The 17,216-nt window shown below is 68.6% G+C and overlaps 1 protein-coding gene across 1 annotated transcript in view; it reads left to right on the forward strand.

The window, feature by feature from the left end:
- The window catches only part of SH3TC1 (SH3 domain and tetratricopeptide repeats 1), a 46,808-nt gene that overhangs the window by 12,288 nt on the left and 17,304 nt on the right, over positions 1-17,216 (forward strand). Inside the window, exons 2-5 of the mRNA XM_054724245.1 lie at positions 9,830-10,042; positions 14,202-14,276; positions 15,668-15,795; positions 16,650-16,755. Coding sequence (XP_054580220.1) covers positions 9,877-10,042; positions 14,202-14,276; positions 15,668-15,795; positions 16,650-16,755 — 475 coding nt within the window. The 5' untranslated portion in view covers positions 9,830-9,876. The remainder of the gene's footprint in view (positions 1-9,829; positions 10,043-14,201; positions 14,277-15,667; positions 15,796-16,649; positions 16,756-17,216) is intronic.

Raw genomic sequence — 17,216 nt, forward strand, 5'->3', positions numbered from 1 at the left:
GCAGGGTGTCCCGTTTGTAAGGAGCAGGGTGTCCCGTTTGTAAGGAGCGGGGTGTCCCGTATGTAAGGAGCAGTGTGTCCCGTATGTAAGGAGCAGTGTGTCCTGTATGTAAGGAGCGGGGTGTCCCGTATGTAAGGAGCAGGGTGTCCCGTATGTAAGGAGCAGGGTGTCCTGTATGTAAGGAGCAGGGTGTCCTGTATGTAAGGAGCGGGGTGTCATGTATGTAAGGAGCGGGGTGTCCCGTATGTAAGGAGCAGGGTGTCCCGTATGTAAGGAGCGGGGTGTCCCGTATGTAAGGCAGCAGGCAGAGGCCCGCCTGCCTGCTCGCTGTTGTCCGTGGAGTTTTGGGGTTCCTGGCGTGGCCTCGGGGCCAACCCCTCAGGTGCAGTTTAAGGAAAAACAGCTGCTCTGAGGGCGGGTCCAGCCTGGCTCTGAACCGAAACCAGCCGCAATCTGGTTGGTTAAAAATTAAAAGGAAAAGGACTGAGGAAAACACCGGACAAATCCCACTGAAGTGCTTGGTACACTGGACCTGCCAGCTGCTCCGTCCGCCCCGAGGCGGGGCCTGGGGGTAGGGGCCTGACCCACCCACGTCCCGGGCCTGCCCTGGGCCGCAAGGGCAGCACTGGGTGGGACCGGGTGGGGGACCAGGGCTGGTATGACCCCGGGTTGTCAGTGTGCACTGTGGCTCCCGCCTCTGAGAGGTGAGGCAGGAGGGGTGGGAGGGAGGCAGGAGGCGGTGCTGGGAGGCGGGTGTGGCCCGCCAGCCAGTGACCACTGAGAGACCAGGAGACAAGGATGGAGGCCACCACTGCCTGCAGCACAGTGGCTGCTGGGGGCCTGGGCAGGACAGATTTGAATCAGGTGGGGGGGGGGGGGTTGGGTGGGTTGGTGTGGGGTTGGGGTGGGGTGGGGGGGGTGGGATTGGGTGGGTTGGGGTGGGGGGGGGGTGGGGAGAGGTGGGGTGGGGTGAGGCGGGGTGAGGCGGGGTGAGGCGGGGGAGAGGCTCTCAGGAGCACACAGAGGGTGGGGCTGAGCCCCGAACCTGTGGCTGGGGCTTCGGCCCAGGGACTGAGGCGTCTCGCGTCCCATGGAACCTCCCAGCCCTCCTGACCCCGCTGGCCTGCAGGGACCGCCCTGGATTCCAGGGAAAGGGGTCCCGCAGGAGGACGCCCGCCCCAGAGGCCTAACCTAAGCTGGTGAATACCTGCACACGCCACGTGCAGACGCCGCCCCCTGGGCCTGCCCCGAGAAGGTCCGAATTCCAGTGGGGGCGGGCGGGGTCCCACACCCTGAGTCAGGAACAGGGGCTCTGGGGAGTGAGGGCGGGGGGGGTGTCCCTGGGTGACGTCTCAGGGAGCTGTGAAGCCCAGGTCCTGTCCCCCTGTCTCCTGTGCAGCCCGCCGGTCGCCAGGGCCTCGGCCTGCCCTGCAGTGAAGGGGGATGTCCGGCCGGGCCCGGGCCCTGCGTGGGAGCCCACACGGCTGAATGCCATCTGGCCAACCCCTCCCAGTGCCACGTGCCATTACCCGGGGTGTGGGGGATGGCGCACCCCCTGAACGCTGTCTGTGGCAGCCCCTCACACCCTGACTACCTGGATGAAGGGTCCCTAACACACAGGCCCGGGCACCTGGCCAGCTGGCCCGGCCGCCCCGTCAGCCCATGCCCCGCCTCAAGGGCCACACCTGGCCACAGAGCGGGACAGGGGCCAGGCCGGGCGGGGAAAGGGGGGCGGGGAGGGAGGCGCCCTGGGTCCTGGCCCAGGCGCGAGGAACTGCTGACCGCTTCCTGCCGGCCCGCAACCCGGCCCGGCCAGGCCGCCGGGCATCTGGACAGCCTGCTGGTCTGACCGCCTGTTTTGCAGAGAGCAGTGTCGCAGTCACGGGCCTGGCCCTCTCATCACTGACGGGGAGGGTGTCAGCCACTGAGGCCAGGGTAACGGGCACGCGGAGCCGTGCTGGGTGCGGCCATCCTAGCCCTTCCCGCGGGGCCAGGCCGGCGGCTCCGTCTCCCCAGTGCCTCCTGCTCAGGCGGCTGCGGAGGAACCGACGGGCAGGCCCCCCAAGCCGGGTGCTGCCTCCGGTGCCTTAGAGCTGGGGGGCAGGGATGTGCCGCCAGGAAGGTGGTGTCTATCCGGGTGTCTGTCCGGGTGTCTGTCCGGGTGTCTCTCTGGGAAACCGCTCGAGGCCGGTCACATCTGCCTTCACCCGTGTCGGGCCAGAGACCAGGACGGACTGGGTGCTGCGGGGCGTGGGGCAGGGCGGGCGCGGGCATGGTCCCGGGCAGGACCTGGGCTGGGGCGCGTCTCAGAGCCACCTGCAGGTGACGGCCGTGCGACGTGGGTGAGAGGCTTTCTCTCCCTGCGCCTCAGTTTCCCCGCTGTGCGCCTGAGGGCCTTGCTGCCCAGTTCCCTGCCCCGGCCCTCGGCTCTGCATTCCGAGAGCCAGTTCGCGGGAGCACGGGTAAGGGACTGCCTGGCTCAGGGTCACGGCCAGACCCGCCTCGTGGTGCGGAGCCTTCAAGCCCGCGATGGCCTGAGCTGCTGGTCAGTCCTGCCCACGGTGCCGCCCCGCCCACGCCGCCGAGACACTCCTGTCCCTGGAGCCTCAGACACCCCAGTTCCCGCGGACGGGAGCCTGTGTGCTGACCCCTCCCTGCTCGGGGGTCCTGAGGTGCTTCTCCGCTCCCCCATCCTGGAGCAGCACCCACACCCGGGGCGGGTCCAGAGGCGGCCCGCGCCCGCTTTCCTGCAGGGATGGCAGGGGTGGCAGAGTAATGCGCTGTGCAGAGTTGGGGTGCACTGGAGTAATGCGCTGTGCAGAGTTGGGGTGCATCCTGTGGAGTCAGTGCACTGTGCAGAGTTGGGGTGCACTGGAGTAATGCACTGTGCAGAGTTGGGGTGCATCCTGTGGAGTTGGTTGCTGTGCAGAGTTGGGGTGCACTGGAGTAATGCACTGTGCAGAGTTGGGGTGCATCCTGTGGAGTCAGTGCACTGTGCAGAGTTGGGGTGCATCCTGTGGAGTTGGGGCGCTATGCAGAGTTGGGGTGCACTGGAGTAATGCACTGTGCAGAGTTGGGGTGCATCTTGTGGATTTGGTGTGCTGTGCAGAGTTGGGGTGCACTGGAGTAATGCGCTGTGCAGAGTTGGGGTGCATCCTGTGGAGTCGGTGCGCTGTGCAGAGTTGGGGTGCACTGGAGTAATGCACTGTGCAGAGTTGAGGTGCATCCTGTGGAGTTGGTTGCTGTGCAGAGTTGGGGTGCACTGGAGTAATGCACTGTGCAGAGTTGGGTGCCTTCTGTGGAATCTGGGTGCGCTATGAGGAGTTGGGGTGCGCCTAGCAGAGTTGAGGAGCACTGAGCACAGTGGGGGAGGCTCTGGGAAAACCCTCTCTGGCCGTGGGCCGCGGGCACAGCTGCAGAGACAAACAGGATGCGGGTCCGGCCGGCGCTGGGGACAAAGGCAGGAGAGGAAACCCCGTGACCCTTATGGCTGTGGAGCGGCCGGGCCTCTTCCCACAGCTTCCAGCCAAACAAGGGCGCAGGGGTCAAGCCTCCCCTGGCCGCCCGGCGTGGGGCTCTGAGCACCCCGCAAAGCTCGTCCCTCACAGGCGGGGCCGGGGCCGGGGCCGGGGGCCGGGGCCGGGAGCCACGGGCAGGCCTCAAGGGGGCGGCCTCGGTGCGTCTCCCCGCAGCCCCCCAGCCTCGGCTGGGCGTCCGGGCCAGGGGCCTGACCTTCCAGACACACGTCCTTCTCCAGGTGCCTGGAGAGCTCCGTCGCTGGCCTTGGGGCGGCCGGGACACCGGCGTTTTTACCGGGACAGACTGCGGTGCACTCTGCTAGGCCTGCTGGGTAATTCCCACGGCAAGTGAACCCTCCTGACAGCGGCGCTGAGTCCGGACAGCCCCGCCCCGGGCCCTCCGTGAGCAGACCACCGCCCAGGCCGTGCGCCCCCGCAGCCCCCGTGCACGGCGGACAGGTGCCCGCGGCGGTCGGTGCTGCCGGTGAGGGCGCCGGGCCTGCCCCCCGCGGACCAGGCAGGAAGGAGAGGGAGGGACCTGGCAGGCCCGTCTGTGGGCATCCATCCACAGGGCCTGGGTGCCACTGCCGAGGGGCGTGGCCACCTCCTCGGGTGGGGGCAGCAGTGTCGCGTCGCCCGGAGAATGGCCCTGGGAGGAGCCGCCTGGTACGAGAGAGGCACAGGCAGGTCCCGTGGCCGGGCAGCGGGCCCTGTGCGGGGGCTTCGCAGGGGCCGTGGGGAGCTGGGCAGGGGCTGGGGCGCGGGAGCAGATGGGGGGAGGTGGGCATGGAGTTGGGGTGTCGGTGAAGGAGGGGGGGCGAGGCCCTGGCCTGGAGGGGCTCCGGATGGGACCGGCACCTGTCCAGGCTCCCTGAGGCCCACGGGCTGGAGGACTGTGGGGTGGCTGTGCGTGATGCCTGGAGCTGACCAGAGAAAGGACAGGTGGCGGGGGAGGGGACGGGAGCATGAGCCGGAGGGCTCGGCCTCACCCCAAGAGAGCTTCGCCTAGAGCCACGGTCCTCAGCCCAAGCGACATCGCCCCTGGAGACGAACATCCGAGACGCTTGGCTGTCACAGCTGGGGTGGCATCTCCCGGGTCGAGGCCAGGATGCTGCTAACACCGCTCACGGCAGTGCCTCCCGGGACCAGGAACCCGCGCCCAGCGTCAGCGCTGCCGCGGTTAGAAACCCGGCCTTCCGGCTTCCGTGTCCGTCAGACACCGTCCCAGCCCATCTTCCAGCTCTCTCTGGTCTCGGGCATGTCCCACGGCCTCGCTGAGCCTCAGCTTTCCTGTCTGTAAAATAGGCGCGTTACCACTGAACCTGGCAATTCTTCCTGGTGTTGCCAGGCCAAGCGTGAAGGTCACCCACTCATTCTCGATTCCCAGGGCTGGGCTGGGACCAGCGCCCGCCCCTCAGCAAGGCTGTGAGGGGAGACAGGAGAGCGGGGCTGCGGGGGACCCCAGCTCAGTGCCCACTTCCTGTTGGAGCCAACAGGAGACCCAGCCCCATCTCCCTAGCAGTCAGGGCCGTGTTCCCTGTTCTCAAGCCAGCTGGGGCCAGACCCAGCCAGAAAGGGGGGAGGGAGAGCGGTGGCTGACCCCCTGGGTCCCAGCAGGGACCTGTGTCCTTGCACGTGTGGGCGGGGGGGCTGGGTCTGTGCACATGTCAGCGGGGGGCCTGCGTGAGCATGTGCACGCGTGTCTTGTGTGTGTGTGCGTGTGGGTGTGCGGAAAGCGGAAGAGGAACAGAGCCGGGCCGAGGTTGGCAGGGAGGCCTGGCAGCTGGCGGACTTCCCCAGTCCCGGGGCGAGGCGGCACCTGGGGGCCGGGCCGCGGTCAGGCGGGAGGCCTGGAGCCGGCCCAGGAAGGAGCTAATGATCAACTGGCTGTCTCCGCAGGCGGCCTGGCCAGGCCCCGGCGCAGGGAGGAAGCGGGGCAGGAAGCAGGGGGCGGTGGCCGCGGAGGGCGGAGGGCGGAGGGCGGCCTGGCTGCGGCGGGGAGGCAGCCTCGGGCCGGCGGGAGGAGCGCCCTGTGTCTGCGTCCTGGCGCGGCCCTGAGGAGCGGGCGCAGGTAAGGGGGTGCTGGGCGACGGGATGGCAGAGGTGACGGGCGTGGCCTGGCCGGGTAGGCGGCGCCCACCGGTGGGTCTAAGAACAGCCTGTCTCTCACTTTCTGGGAGACCTGGCTGAGACGTAGGGGTTCGGGGGAGCAGGCAGGGGTCTGGGGGCCCGAGGGGCTGTCAGGAGTGCTGCGGGGTGACCGGCGAGATGGCGCCGTGACGATGGAGGGTGTGATAAGGCACGGGCTCTGTGGCCTCTGCTGACCTCGCCCCCTCGAGGGCTCAGCGCGTCCGGAGCCGGTGGTGCGGGAGGCCAGGGCCACAGGTCTCAAGTGGGACCTCCCGCCACGTTGGCCACAGAAGTGCCCGGCCCAGGGGGGCACTGTCGCCGTGACCGGCCACTCTGAGGCCACCACGCTGGGCCTCCTTTCCGGCACCAAAACAGGGCGAGTTCCTTCGCCAGGGGCACCACCCAGAGAGCTGGAGGGAAGGGCACCGGCCAGGCCTCGGCACCCAGTCCTGCCCGGGCACTGGTCCACGGACGCCCCGGGACCCTGCGCCGGCCTCCAGGCGCCCCCGCCCCCTTGGCGAGGCTCGTAGAAGTGACGGCTGGTAGAGCGAGGTCGGGAGTCAGTGGTGCGGCTGGGGCTGGGCCCGGGGTGCCCGCACAGGGGCCGGCTGTGAGTGGGGTGCCTCTGAGCGCCCCGTCCGAGGAGCTGACTGAACCCCGGGTTGGAGGCGGGCGGGGGCGAGGTGGGTGCGTTCAAGTTCGGACGGGTGCTGGAGGGCTGGACTCAGACCCACCTGGTTCAAGTCTCACCTTTCAAGCCTCGCTGAGCCTCAGGCTGGCCATCTGTGAAATGGGCGCAGGACAGCCCTCCAGGCCCGGAGGGTCAGATGGTGGTGGCTGAGGTGCTCACCACAGCGCTGTGGGTAAGGGCGACGTGTCCCATGTCGGGGTCGTGCCGTGTCTGATAGGACAAGTCCTTTGACTCTGCTCGCAAGGTGAGGGTGACCCCGCTTCCCCACGGACAAGGTGAGGCACAGAGTCTCGGGTTTGGGGGGCGGGGCGAGAATTCCGGGGCAGCCGTGACCCTGTCCCACACGTGGACTCACCATAGAGACTCGCTGTCACTGGCGGGGCGCCAGGGCCTGAATCAGAGTGTCAGCAGCTCGGGGAGGCGCCGTCCCGCCTGCTCCAGCCGCTGGGGGCCCCGCTGCAGCCGACCCTGTGGTCACACGGCCTCTGTGTGAGTGCGTGTCCCTCCCGTCCTGTGACAGCAGTCCCTGCGTTCGGGCCCAGCCTGCCCCGATGTGGCCGAGCCTTCACTTTGCTGCAAAGATCCTGTTTCCAGACAAGGTCATCTGCTGAGGTCCTGGGGGAAACGGATTTGGGGGACACTGTTCACCCCAGTACAGCCCCGGAGAGGTGCTCCTGATGGAGGGGCGAGGCTGCAGGGCCCCCGAGTGTTTGTCCAGCATGAGCCCAGCATAAGCTCCGGCCAGACACCCCCTCCCCCAACCCTTCAAGGCTGGGTTGTGCCGTGTACCCCCTGCACCCCCGTTCATTACACGCCACCTGTAACCCGGAGCACCACTCATGTAACCCACAGCCCCCTTGTGAGGCGATGTTCTCATGCTCATTCTCCGGTGAGTGACTGAGGCCCCGGGCTCTGCGTCTGGTGCCGAACCCCCGCCTCCCCCCGCCCCACCCCGGGTCAGGCTGGGCCCGGCATAGCTGAGCTCAGAGGATCGAGGCCGGAGGAGGGACACCCTCCACGGGGCGGCCCGGGGTGACCGCCAGCTGCCCCAGGAGTCCCAGAGCCACTTCTGCAGCCGAGCTGGCGCCCCAGGCCGAGCGAGGCCATTTCGGGAAGGAGGGGGAGGGGGGCAGCGCTTCCGTGGAGATGGCTCCCACTTCCTCACATAGACTGTCACTGGGAACTCTGCTCACAGCTGTCACTGCAGCCCCACCCACAGGCCAGGCCCCTCCCAAACAGGTGGGAGGGTCCCTGTGCAGAGCCTTCCCCGTCCCTGTCCCAGTCCCGTCCCTGTCCCAGCCCCATCCCTGTCCCCAGCCCCATCCCTGTCCCCAGCCCCATCCCTGTCCCTGTCCCCAGCCCATCCCTGTCCCCAGGCCCCATCTCTGTCCCTTTCCCTGTCCCCAGGCCCGTCCCTGTCCCTGTCCCCAGCCCGTCCCTGTCCCTGTCCCCAGCCCGTCCCTGTCCCCAGGCCCGTCCCTGTCCCTGTCCCCAGCCCGTCCCTGTCCCTGTCCCCAGGCCCGTCCCTGTCCCTGTCCCCAGCCCATCCCTGTCCCCAGGCCCGTCCCTGTCCCTGTCCCCAGCCTGTCCCTGTCCCTGTCCCCAGCCCATCCCTGTCCCCAGCCCCATCCCTGTCCCAGCCCCATCCCTGTCCCCAGCCCATCCCTGTCCCCAGGCCCGTCCCTGTCCCTGTCCCCAGCCCATCCCTGTCCCCAGCCCATCCCTGTCCCCAGCCCCGTCCCTGTCCCCAGCCCATCCCTGTCCCCAGGCCCCATCTCTGTCTCTGTCCCCAGCCCATCCCTGTCCCAGGCCCGTCCCTGACCCAGGCCCGTCTCTGTCCCCAGCCCATCCCTGTCCCCAGCCCATCCTGGTCCCCAGGCCCCGTCCCTGTCCCTGTCCCCAGCCCATCCCTGTCCCCAGGCCCCATCTCTGACCCTGTCCCCAGTCCCGTCCCTGTCCCAGGCCCGTCCCTGTCCCAGTCCCGTCCCTGTCCCCAGCCCATCCCTGTCCCCAGGCCCTATCTCTGTCTCTGTCCCCAGCCCCATCCCTGTCCCCAGCCCCGTCTCTGTCCCTGTCCCAGCCCCATCCCTGTCCCCAGGCCCCATCTCTGTCTCTGTCCCCAGCCCATCCCTGTCCCTGTCCCCAGTCCTGTCCCTGTCCCAGCCCCATCCCTGTCCCCAGCCCCATCTCTGTCCCCAGCCCGCCCCCGAGCGCAGGGCAGGCCTGTGTGGACGCGCAGACGGCCCGGAAGGCCAGCAGGGTGACAGGCACAGGCCTCAGACCTGGTCCATTGTGCCGGGTGCCTGGCTGCAGGCCCTGCTCCGTCTCGGGGGCATCGGACGTGGCTCCTGGAGAAGGCGGCAGAGGGGAGGACAGAGACCTGGTGGGGAGGCGGCAGGACTAGGGCCCCCCAAACAGGGCCCCGCTCTGTGAGACCCGCAGGAGAAGATGGACCCCGCTGGCAGCCCCAGCTCCCTGTCCCAGTGGCGTGGGCGGAGGGGCTGGGCTGGTCCAGGGTCCGCGGCCCAGGCTGCGTCCCTCAGCCGCCCTGTGCGCTGTCTCTGTCGCCCGTGCCTCCCTGCCTGCCTGAGAGGACGTGGTCCCCTGTGCCCTCGGTGGGTGACCGAGCCCCAAGCCCAGGGCGTGGTGTCCCCGCCGTGAGGGCTCTCGTCTCCGGCCGGGAGGGGGGGCAGGGTGACTGGCTCTGGGCTGGGGGAACCCCGGTGGGGAGACGTAGCCTCGGCCACGGCCACGGCCCTGCTTCCTTCCGCCCACGGCTGCCGGGGCCTGGCCCATTTCCCGACAAACAGGACTCGGTCCGGGACCCTGCTGCCTGGCCCCTGCCCGTGGGAGAGACCAGCCGCGGGGCTGGATCGGGCTCGGGGTTGTGACGGCAGCGCCAGGGCCCGTGGGAGCCCAGCTCGAGGCCCGTGTGACATGGAGCGAAGAGCCATCGCTCGGGGATGGCTGTCACAGGGTCCCCGCTTCAGGCCCGCGGCCGGAGGTGTGGTGGGCTCACCCCGAGCACGGGGCCATGTGAGCCACAAGGACAGGGCCCTCTGTCCCCGCAGCCCTGCTCACACACCTCCAGGCGTTCGCAGCCACGCGCTGAGCGGGACAGGCAGCCCTGAGCTGTGTCCTCGGGGCCTAGGGACCCTGCCTGCAGGACGTCCACCTGCAGCCAGGGGGCATTGGCCAGGCCACCAGGCACAGCCCGGCCCTGGGCTCCCCCAGCCCGGCCCAGAGCTCCCCCAGCCCGGCCCTGAGCTCCCCCAGCCCGGCCCAGAGCTCCCCGAGCCCGGCCCAGGGGAATTGTGCTGGTCGGAGAGGAAGTGACCGCCAGCCGACCCGAGAGGGCTGAGTGGGCCCCCAGGCATGGAGGGGGCTCTCTCCTCTGAACCCCAACTCTGGCGGCAGCATCTGTGCTGGGCCCGCGGCCCGTCTCCCTGGAGAGGTCATCGCTGACCACCACCCTCTCCTCTCCCCACAGCGGCCAGCCCGGCAGGCCCAGCCCTGGGCGCTGAGGCCACGTCAATCATGAAGGACCCAGCGGAGGCGGCCGCGGAGGAGCCTGCCCCGACGGGGACGGTGGCCGGGCCCTCGGGCGGCGTCGGTGGCGACAAGGTCCAGAGAAAGGCTGGGAGCTCGTCGGTCAGCTGGGCGGGACCAGGACCCGAGGAGGCCCAGGCTGCAGGCAGAGACGGTGAGTGCGGTGCGCGAGGGAGAGAGAGAACCATCAGTGATGAGAGAGAATCAGGGACCGGCCGCCTCCTGCACGCCCCACACTGGGGATCCAGCCCGTAACCCAGGCAGGTGCCCCGACCGGGATCAACCGTGACCTCCGGGTTCTTAGGTCGACGCTCACCCGCTGAGCCCCGCCGGCCGGGCTCAGGGCGTCTGCTGAGTTGCGTGCAGGCCAGTGTGTTGTTCGGGGCGTTTCAGTGACCCCACACGGACAGGGAGAGGGGAGGGGGCTGGGGAGTTCTGGAGCAGCTGCCCTGCACTTGCTGACGGACCTTTCACAAACCTGTGCACCCTCAGTCCTGCTTTGCCCGCAGGCCATGCACCCCGGGGTGCTCAGGCCGGGCCGCCCTGGCCCCCCGGAGACAAGCTGAGGCCAGAGAGGGAGGGACCTGCGGCCTCTCTGTCTATATGGGCTCCTTGGAGCCCCAATCGCTTTGGCGTGTGTATTTCCTAAACCCGGACGTGCCCTCCAGAGCCCCGGCCAGCGGGCCCACGTGGTGAGCCTCAGGCCTCGCTCAGACCCTGCCAACCGGCCCAGCCACGTCCTGGCAGCCGGAGAGCCTGCCGTGCCGTGCCTGGAGCCGTGTCGCTGGTCGATGTTCTAAGAACTCGCCGGTCATCCGGAGCACACCCCTCCGCGTGGGCGCAGCAGCGACCGCCCCCCGCGATGCCGGGTACCTGGGGCGATGCCCCGGAAGCGCCGTGTCCCATCGCAGCGTGGCTGGAGGCCGTGTGACGACCTGGCTGTACGGGGACAGTCGTTTTGATGCCTTGGTTCAGGGTGTGGCACAGACTTCCCCTCGGTCCGGGCATCGCGCTTCCTCTGCCGTCACTCGTCACCCGGGGAAGAGACTTGAGACAAGTCAATGCCTTGTTCCTCGGGACACTCGCGCAGCCCGGTTTTCGGTGGAAAAGAGAATCATTGTGACGGCTCCTCCGTGGTGACAATCTCACGCGCTATTCCTCCACGCTTACCATTGACTTGCTCTGCGAAGGACGCCGGTCCCCTCTCCCCACGGTTCAGCATTCATTTTCCTGAGGGCTCCTCGGTCTGCACTGTGCTCTCCGGCCTGTGCCAGCTGCCATCTTTATTTCTCATTCAAATGGCCCAGCTTCGCTCTGCTCACGTCTCCATCACCCTGTGAGCGCGGGGTCTGCTCACGTCTCCATCATCCTGTGAGCGCGGGGTCTGCTCACGTCTCCATCATCCTGTGAGCGTGGGGTCTGCTCACGTCTCCACCATCCTGTGAGCGCGGGGTCTGCCCACGTCTCCACCATCCTGTGAGCGCGGGGTCTCTCACGTCTCCATCATCCTGTGAGCGCGGGGTCTGCCCACGTCTCCACCATCCTGTGAGCGCGGGGTCTGCCCACGTCTCCATCATCCTGTGAGCGCGGGGTCTGCTCACGTCTCCATCACCCTGTGAGCGCGGGGTCTGCCCACGTCTCCACCATCCTGTGAGCACTCCTGCTGGGGGGACCACAGACGGGCACTTCCCGGCCCGGCCCTGGAACCGAATTGGAGGATGGTGCTTCGCCAGTGGATGCTGTATGCTCTTTTGGATTTGGCAGGTTTTCTGAGTCTGTGCTGCCTGCCCGGCGCTGAGGCAGGCCCTGGACCGCAGAGCAAGCCAGGCCTGGCTGTGGGCTCTGACCACCAGGCGGCAGCACAGCGTGGGGCTGGCACACCGCAGGGGCTGGCACACTGAAGGCGCGCGAAGATGCTGATAGGAAGAGAGCAGAAACGAGCACCATCGTGTTGTCCAGTCCACGGCCGAGCGGGCAGTGCTGTGCCCACGGCTCTTAGGGGAGCATCCTGCAGGCACTGGGGACCGGCAGCCTGAAGGTCACACCGGCTGCGGAATCACAGGCTCTTCCCAATCACACCGGCCTTGATCCTTAGGCCCCAATTGCTCAGCCCATTTTACAGATGAGCAAACTGAGCTGGGCAGAGACCCAGGACTCCAGCCAAGGTGCACACTGGAGCCGGCCTCCCGATGGGGGCGCGGAAGGGATGGCAGGGGAGGACTGAGCTGCTCTCTGCACTGGTCCCAGCGTGGGTCCCGCTCTGACCCTGAATCTTGGGGTACCTCACTAGTCCTCGCCAGGCTGAGAGCCCCACCCCACAGCCTCACAGGCACGTGCCGCCCAGCAATTGACTGGTGCAGCCGGATCAGGACACAGCTCTGTCTGCTCCAGACCCCGAGTCCCTTCCGGTTGTCACCTCCCCTGTGTGGTCAGCAGAATAGTGGCCCCCAACGAAGTCCGCCTAATCCCAGACCCGCACACCCACCTCACCCCGTGGCGACAGGGAGCGCAGGTGGGACGGAGTTCGGGTCTTGAGACAGGAGAGTATCCCGAGGGCGGAGTCAGAGAAACCAAAGGCTTTGACGATGGAGGAGGGGCCAGGAGCCAAGGGTTGCGGGCGCCTCTGGGTGCTGGAAAGGCCAGGGTCAGACTCTCCCCGGGAGCCTCAGAGGAGCCGCCCTGCCCACACCTGGGTTTCAGCCAGTGCACCCTCAGCCAGCCTTTCAGCCAGTACACCCTCAGCCAGTGCACCCTCAGCCAGCCCCTCAGCCAGTGCACCCTCAGCCAGCCTTTCAGCCAGTGCACCCTCAGCCAGCCCCTCAGCCAGTACACCCTCAGCCAGTGCACCCCCAGCCAGCCCCTCAGCCAGCCCCTCAGCCCGCCCCTCAGCCAGCCCCTCAGCCAGTGCACCCTCAGCCAGCCCCTCAGCCAGTGCACCCTCAGCCAGCACGCCCTTAGCCAGCCCTCAGCCAGTGCACCCTCAGCCAGCCTTTTAGCCAGTGCACCCTCAGCCAGCACGCCCTTAGCCAGCCCTCAGCCAGTGCACCCTCAGCCAGTGCACCCTCAGCCAGTGCGCCCTCAGCCAGCCTTTTAGCCAGTGCACCCTCAGCCAGTGCACCCTCAGCCAGTGCACCCTCAGCCAGCCCCTCAGCCAGCCTTTCAGCCAGTGCGCCCTCAGCCAGTGCACCCTCAGCCAGCCCCTCAGCCAGTGCACCCTCAGCCAGCCCCTCAGCCAGTGCACCCTCAGCCAGCCCTCAGCCAGCCCTCAGCCAGTGCACCCTCAGCCAGTGTGCCCTCAGCCAGTGCGCCCTCAGCCAGCCTTTCAGCCAGTGCACCCTCAGCCAGTGCACCCTCAGCCAGTGCGCCCTCAGCCAGTGCACCCTCAGCCAGTGCGCCCTCAGTCAGCCTTTCAGCCAGTGCGCCCTCAGCCAGCCCCTCAGCCAGCCCTCAGCCAGGCCCTCAGCCAGTGCACCCTCAGCCAGCCCTCAGCCAGCCCTCAGCCAGTGCACCCTCAGCCAGTGCGCCCTCAGCCAGTGCACCCTCAGCCAGCCCTCAGCCAGCCCTCAGCCAGTGCGCCCTCAGCCAGTGCACCCTCAGCCAGCCCTCAGCCAGTGCGCCCTCAGCCAGCCCTCAGCCAGTGCGCCCTCAGCCAGCCCTCAGCCAGTGCACCCTCAGCCAGTGCGCCCTCAGCCAGTGCACCCTCAGCCAGTGCAGCCTCAGCCAGCCCTCAGCCAGCCCCTCAGCCAGTGCACCCTCAGCCAGCACGCCCTCAGCCAGTGCACCCTCAGCCAGTGCACCCTCAGCCAGTGCACCCTCAGCCAGCCCTCAGCCAGCCCCTCAGCCAGTGCACCCTCAGCCAGCCCCTCAGCCAGCGCGCCCTCAGAGCGTGCCTATGGCACCCCAGAACAGCAGGGTAGTGCACGTTGTTTCCTGAGGCCGTGGCGCTGGGCTGGTTTCTTTTTTGATGATTATTAAATGCATATTTTTACTGATCTCAGAGAGGAAGGGAGAGGGGGAGATAGAAGCAGCAATGATGAGAGAGAATCACGGATGGGCTGCCTCCTGCACACCCCCCACTGGGGATCGAGCCCGCAACCCGGCATGTGCCCTGACCGGGAATCCAACCACGACCTCCTGGTTCACGGTCGACGCTGAACCACGGAGCCACACCGGCCGCTCTGGGCTGGTTTCTTAAAGCGCGAGGGAAACTCACAGGCCTCCGTCCTCATGGGGGTGTGGCCCTGCGGGAAGGGGGGGCGGCTGTGCAGGGAGCGGCCTGCTTTCGCCTGAACCACAGACCCGCTGTGTTACAGACGCTGCTCCAGCCCCGCGCGACTCTCAGCGGGGCCCTGGGATCCCTCCCGGCCCGAGGGGAGCGTACCCCACAGGTAGGCATCCCCGGGCTGCACGCACGGCGGGCGGGTTCGTCCAGGCTGCGGATGGGAACGTGGGACTCCTGCCCCTCCCTCTGGGGGGCGGCGAGGAGCTCGCTAAACGCAGACGCCCAGGTCCCGCACCGGGTCCTGGATCCATCCGTCTGGGGTGGGGCCCGGGACCCCGCATCCCGCAGGGGCCAGGGTGTGGGCTCAGCTGCATTTGCAAAGGGCTTCCCGGCTCTGTCCCGCTCAGAGGGGACGTGGCCCTGAGGCGCCTGCAGGGAAGGGACACGGAGGGTGACGGGCGGGCCTGTAAGAACCAGACGGAACGGGGGGCGGCCGAGGGAAGGCCTCGGGGAGCTGTCCCAGGGCTGGTCTCCGGGGAGGGGGCTCCGAGAATGGGGGCGTGGGTGTGGGCACCCCTGGGCTGGGGCTAGCACCAGGTGGGGTGTGGGAAGAATCTGCCCCTTGCCCCGGAGACCCCACCCTGACCCCCAGCTGTGCGGGACGGAGACCCCAGTGCCGCTGGCACCTCACCTTGCCCGTCCCCCTTCCTCTCGGAGGTCAGAGCGCCCTGTGGTCCCGGGGGGGTCAGGGCCAGCTGGGCAGCAGGGCAGGGCACTTGGGGTTTGAGAAGGCAGCCCGCCCTCTGACGGGGCAGGAGGGGCAGCTGTGAGGTGCTGCCCGCTGCCTGCTCGGGGCTGGCCAGACCCCAGAGCTGCCCAGTCTCTGCCCCGGCCCCGCCCACGGGAGGGGGGGTGTGCTCCAGGGCCCTTTGCCGGAAAGTTCTAAGGCAGGTGCAAGGCTGTCAAAGGGCGTGGGACTCTCTCTCCTCCCCTCCTCTCTCTTCTCCCCTCTCCAGCAGCCCCTGGGGCTCTGGGGACTCCTGGGTTCTGGAGGCCTCCTTGGAGGCGGGGGGGAGGTAGGGGCATCTGAGCTGAGATCTGCACCTGAGGGAGCCAGGCTGGCACCACGGGGGGGGGGGGTCAGGGGCTCCCGTGGGCCCCCAGGCCCGTGATGGAGGGAGGTGGGTGTGGCCTGGGCAGGGCTGGGGTGGGAGAAGGGGCAGGAGCTGGGTTGGGGGGGCTAGGGGTCTGTGGGGTGTCTGCTGGGGGTCGGAGGTCCTGTCTGGGGCTGGCGGAGGGGAGGTCGGGCTGGAGGTCTCGGTGACTCAGGACCACCTGCCGATAGCTCCTGGGGGCCTGTGCTGGGGCTGGAGGGGGGCCCGCCATCGCTCTGGGTGGAGCAGCGTGCAACTCGCCCTCCAGGAGAGAAACTGGGGCTCGGGTGGGCATCAGTACAGGGCGTCCAGAGGCGACGCCTGAGGTGGGCATTGAACCCGGGCCCCGCCTGTGGCTGGGGGTCTTGGGGGCGGACTGCCTGACCTTGACCTGTCCCTGCAGACCTGACGCTGCAGCTGCAGGCCGTGCGGAGGCGGGGCGGGCAGCCGGACCCCGGGCTGCAGCAGACCCTGCGGGCCCGGCTCCGCCTGCTGGAGAACGACAGCCGGGAGGTGGCCCGCACGCTCGGGGTGAGTGGCTCCCCAGGGCCGGGACCTGGGGGAGCGCAGGTGTAGGGCCCCTGCCTGACGAGGGGACCGGGAGGACGGTGCAGAGGAGACGGGGGCGGGGGGGGGCAGCAGGACCAGGGTCCGTGAGTCCAGGCCTCCAAGGGGCCAAGGCCATGGGCGGGAGGCCGCCCTCCACCTCCCCTCATGGCGGCCTGCGACGCACCCCCACCCGCTCTCCTGGATGTGTGTCCCCAGAGCACCACGCAGGGCACAGCCACGCAGGGCCACCGAGTTCCCGATGACCCCCATTCCTTCCTCCAGCGCCCTCCTTTGTGGGGGGTAGAGGAGCTGGGAGCTGATCTGCGGGACGGACCGTCGGACAGGAGGCTGGTGGAGGAGGGGGCCGGGTTAGGGACAGGTGGCCACCCTCTGACCCTGCCAGCAGCCTGGCCCGAGGAGCGGTGTGCGGCCCCCACGGCTGCACAGCACCCTGTGCGCACTCAGCCGCGGGGCTGCCCTGGGGACCCCGGGCGAGCGCGGCTCTCACCCTAGAGGGTGAGCCCTGGCTCTGGGCTGAGCCCCTGCCGTGCCACGCACAGGAGGCCAGGAGGGACAGGCACGCTGGGCCTGCGCCTGGCAAACCAGGAGTGGTGGGGGGGAGCCCAGCCGGAGGCCCAGGGGCTCGAAGGAGCAGGCGTGCCCAGGCTCTGGGGAGCGCAGCGGGCTTGAGGGCGGAGGGCGCACCTGGCTGTCGAGGAGGCAGCTGTGTGTGGCGCCGGCCAGGGTCCGTCTATAAAGTTCCCGTCCCGTACCTGGCCCGTGCCGGTCAGACCTCAGCGCCGCGGGGCCGTCTCTGACTCCTGCTCCCCCGGCAGGAGCTGTCGGCCCGGCTGCTGTCCATCCACAGCGACCAGGACCGGCTCGTGGTGACCTTCAAGACCTTCGAAGAGATCTGGAAGTTTTCCACCTACCACGCCCTCGGTAAGGCCGAGCCGGGACGGGCTCCCCCCCAGGCGCTGGCCCACACCGCGCCTGATGGTACAACCAGGCTCTAGAGTAGGTTAGCGCCCACGGCCTCTGGGGCAGCTGGGGAAGGAGGGGCTCACCTGTGCTCAGGTGGGGTGCTGGGGGGGGGGGGGGGGCGCTCCAGACGCTCAGGGCTGTGCGGCCTCATGGCTGGGCCGAGTCCCCACCTCCTTCCAGCGCGGGACCTCCCAGCTCTCTGACCGCCCGACCGGCCGAGCATAGTCCAGGAAACTCATTTCAACCTCAGCCGTGGTGCTTGCTTTCCAGAATATTCCTCGTTCTATGGGGAGGCATTTGCAGGGTCCCCTGGGGAACATGCTCCGCACCCCTCCCCCCAGCCTGAGAGCCAGGAGGCTTGAAAATAAGAATCCGGGACAATTTCCTGCTGCCCCGAGCAGGGCAGTGCCCCTCCCCCC

This window comes from Eptesicus fuscus, chromosome 2 (assembly GCF_027574615.1).
Source record: "Eptesicus fuscus isolate TK198812 chromosome 2, DD_ASM_mEF_20220401, whole genome shotgun sequence".
Classification (NCBI taxonomy): Eukaryota; Metazoa; Chordata; class Mammalia; order Chiroptera; family Vespertilionidae; genus Eptesicus; species Eptesicus fuscus.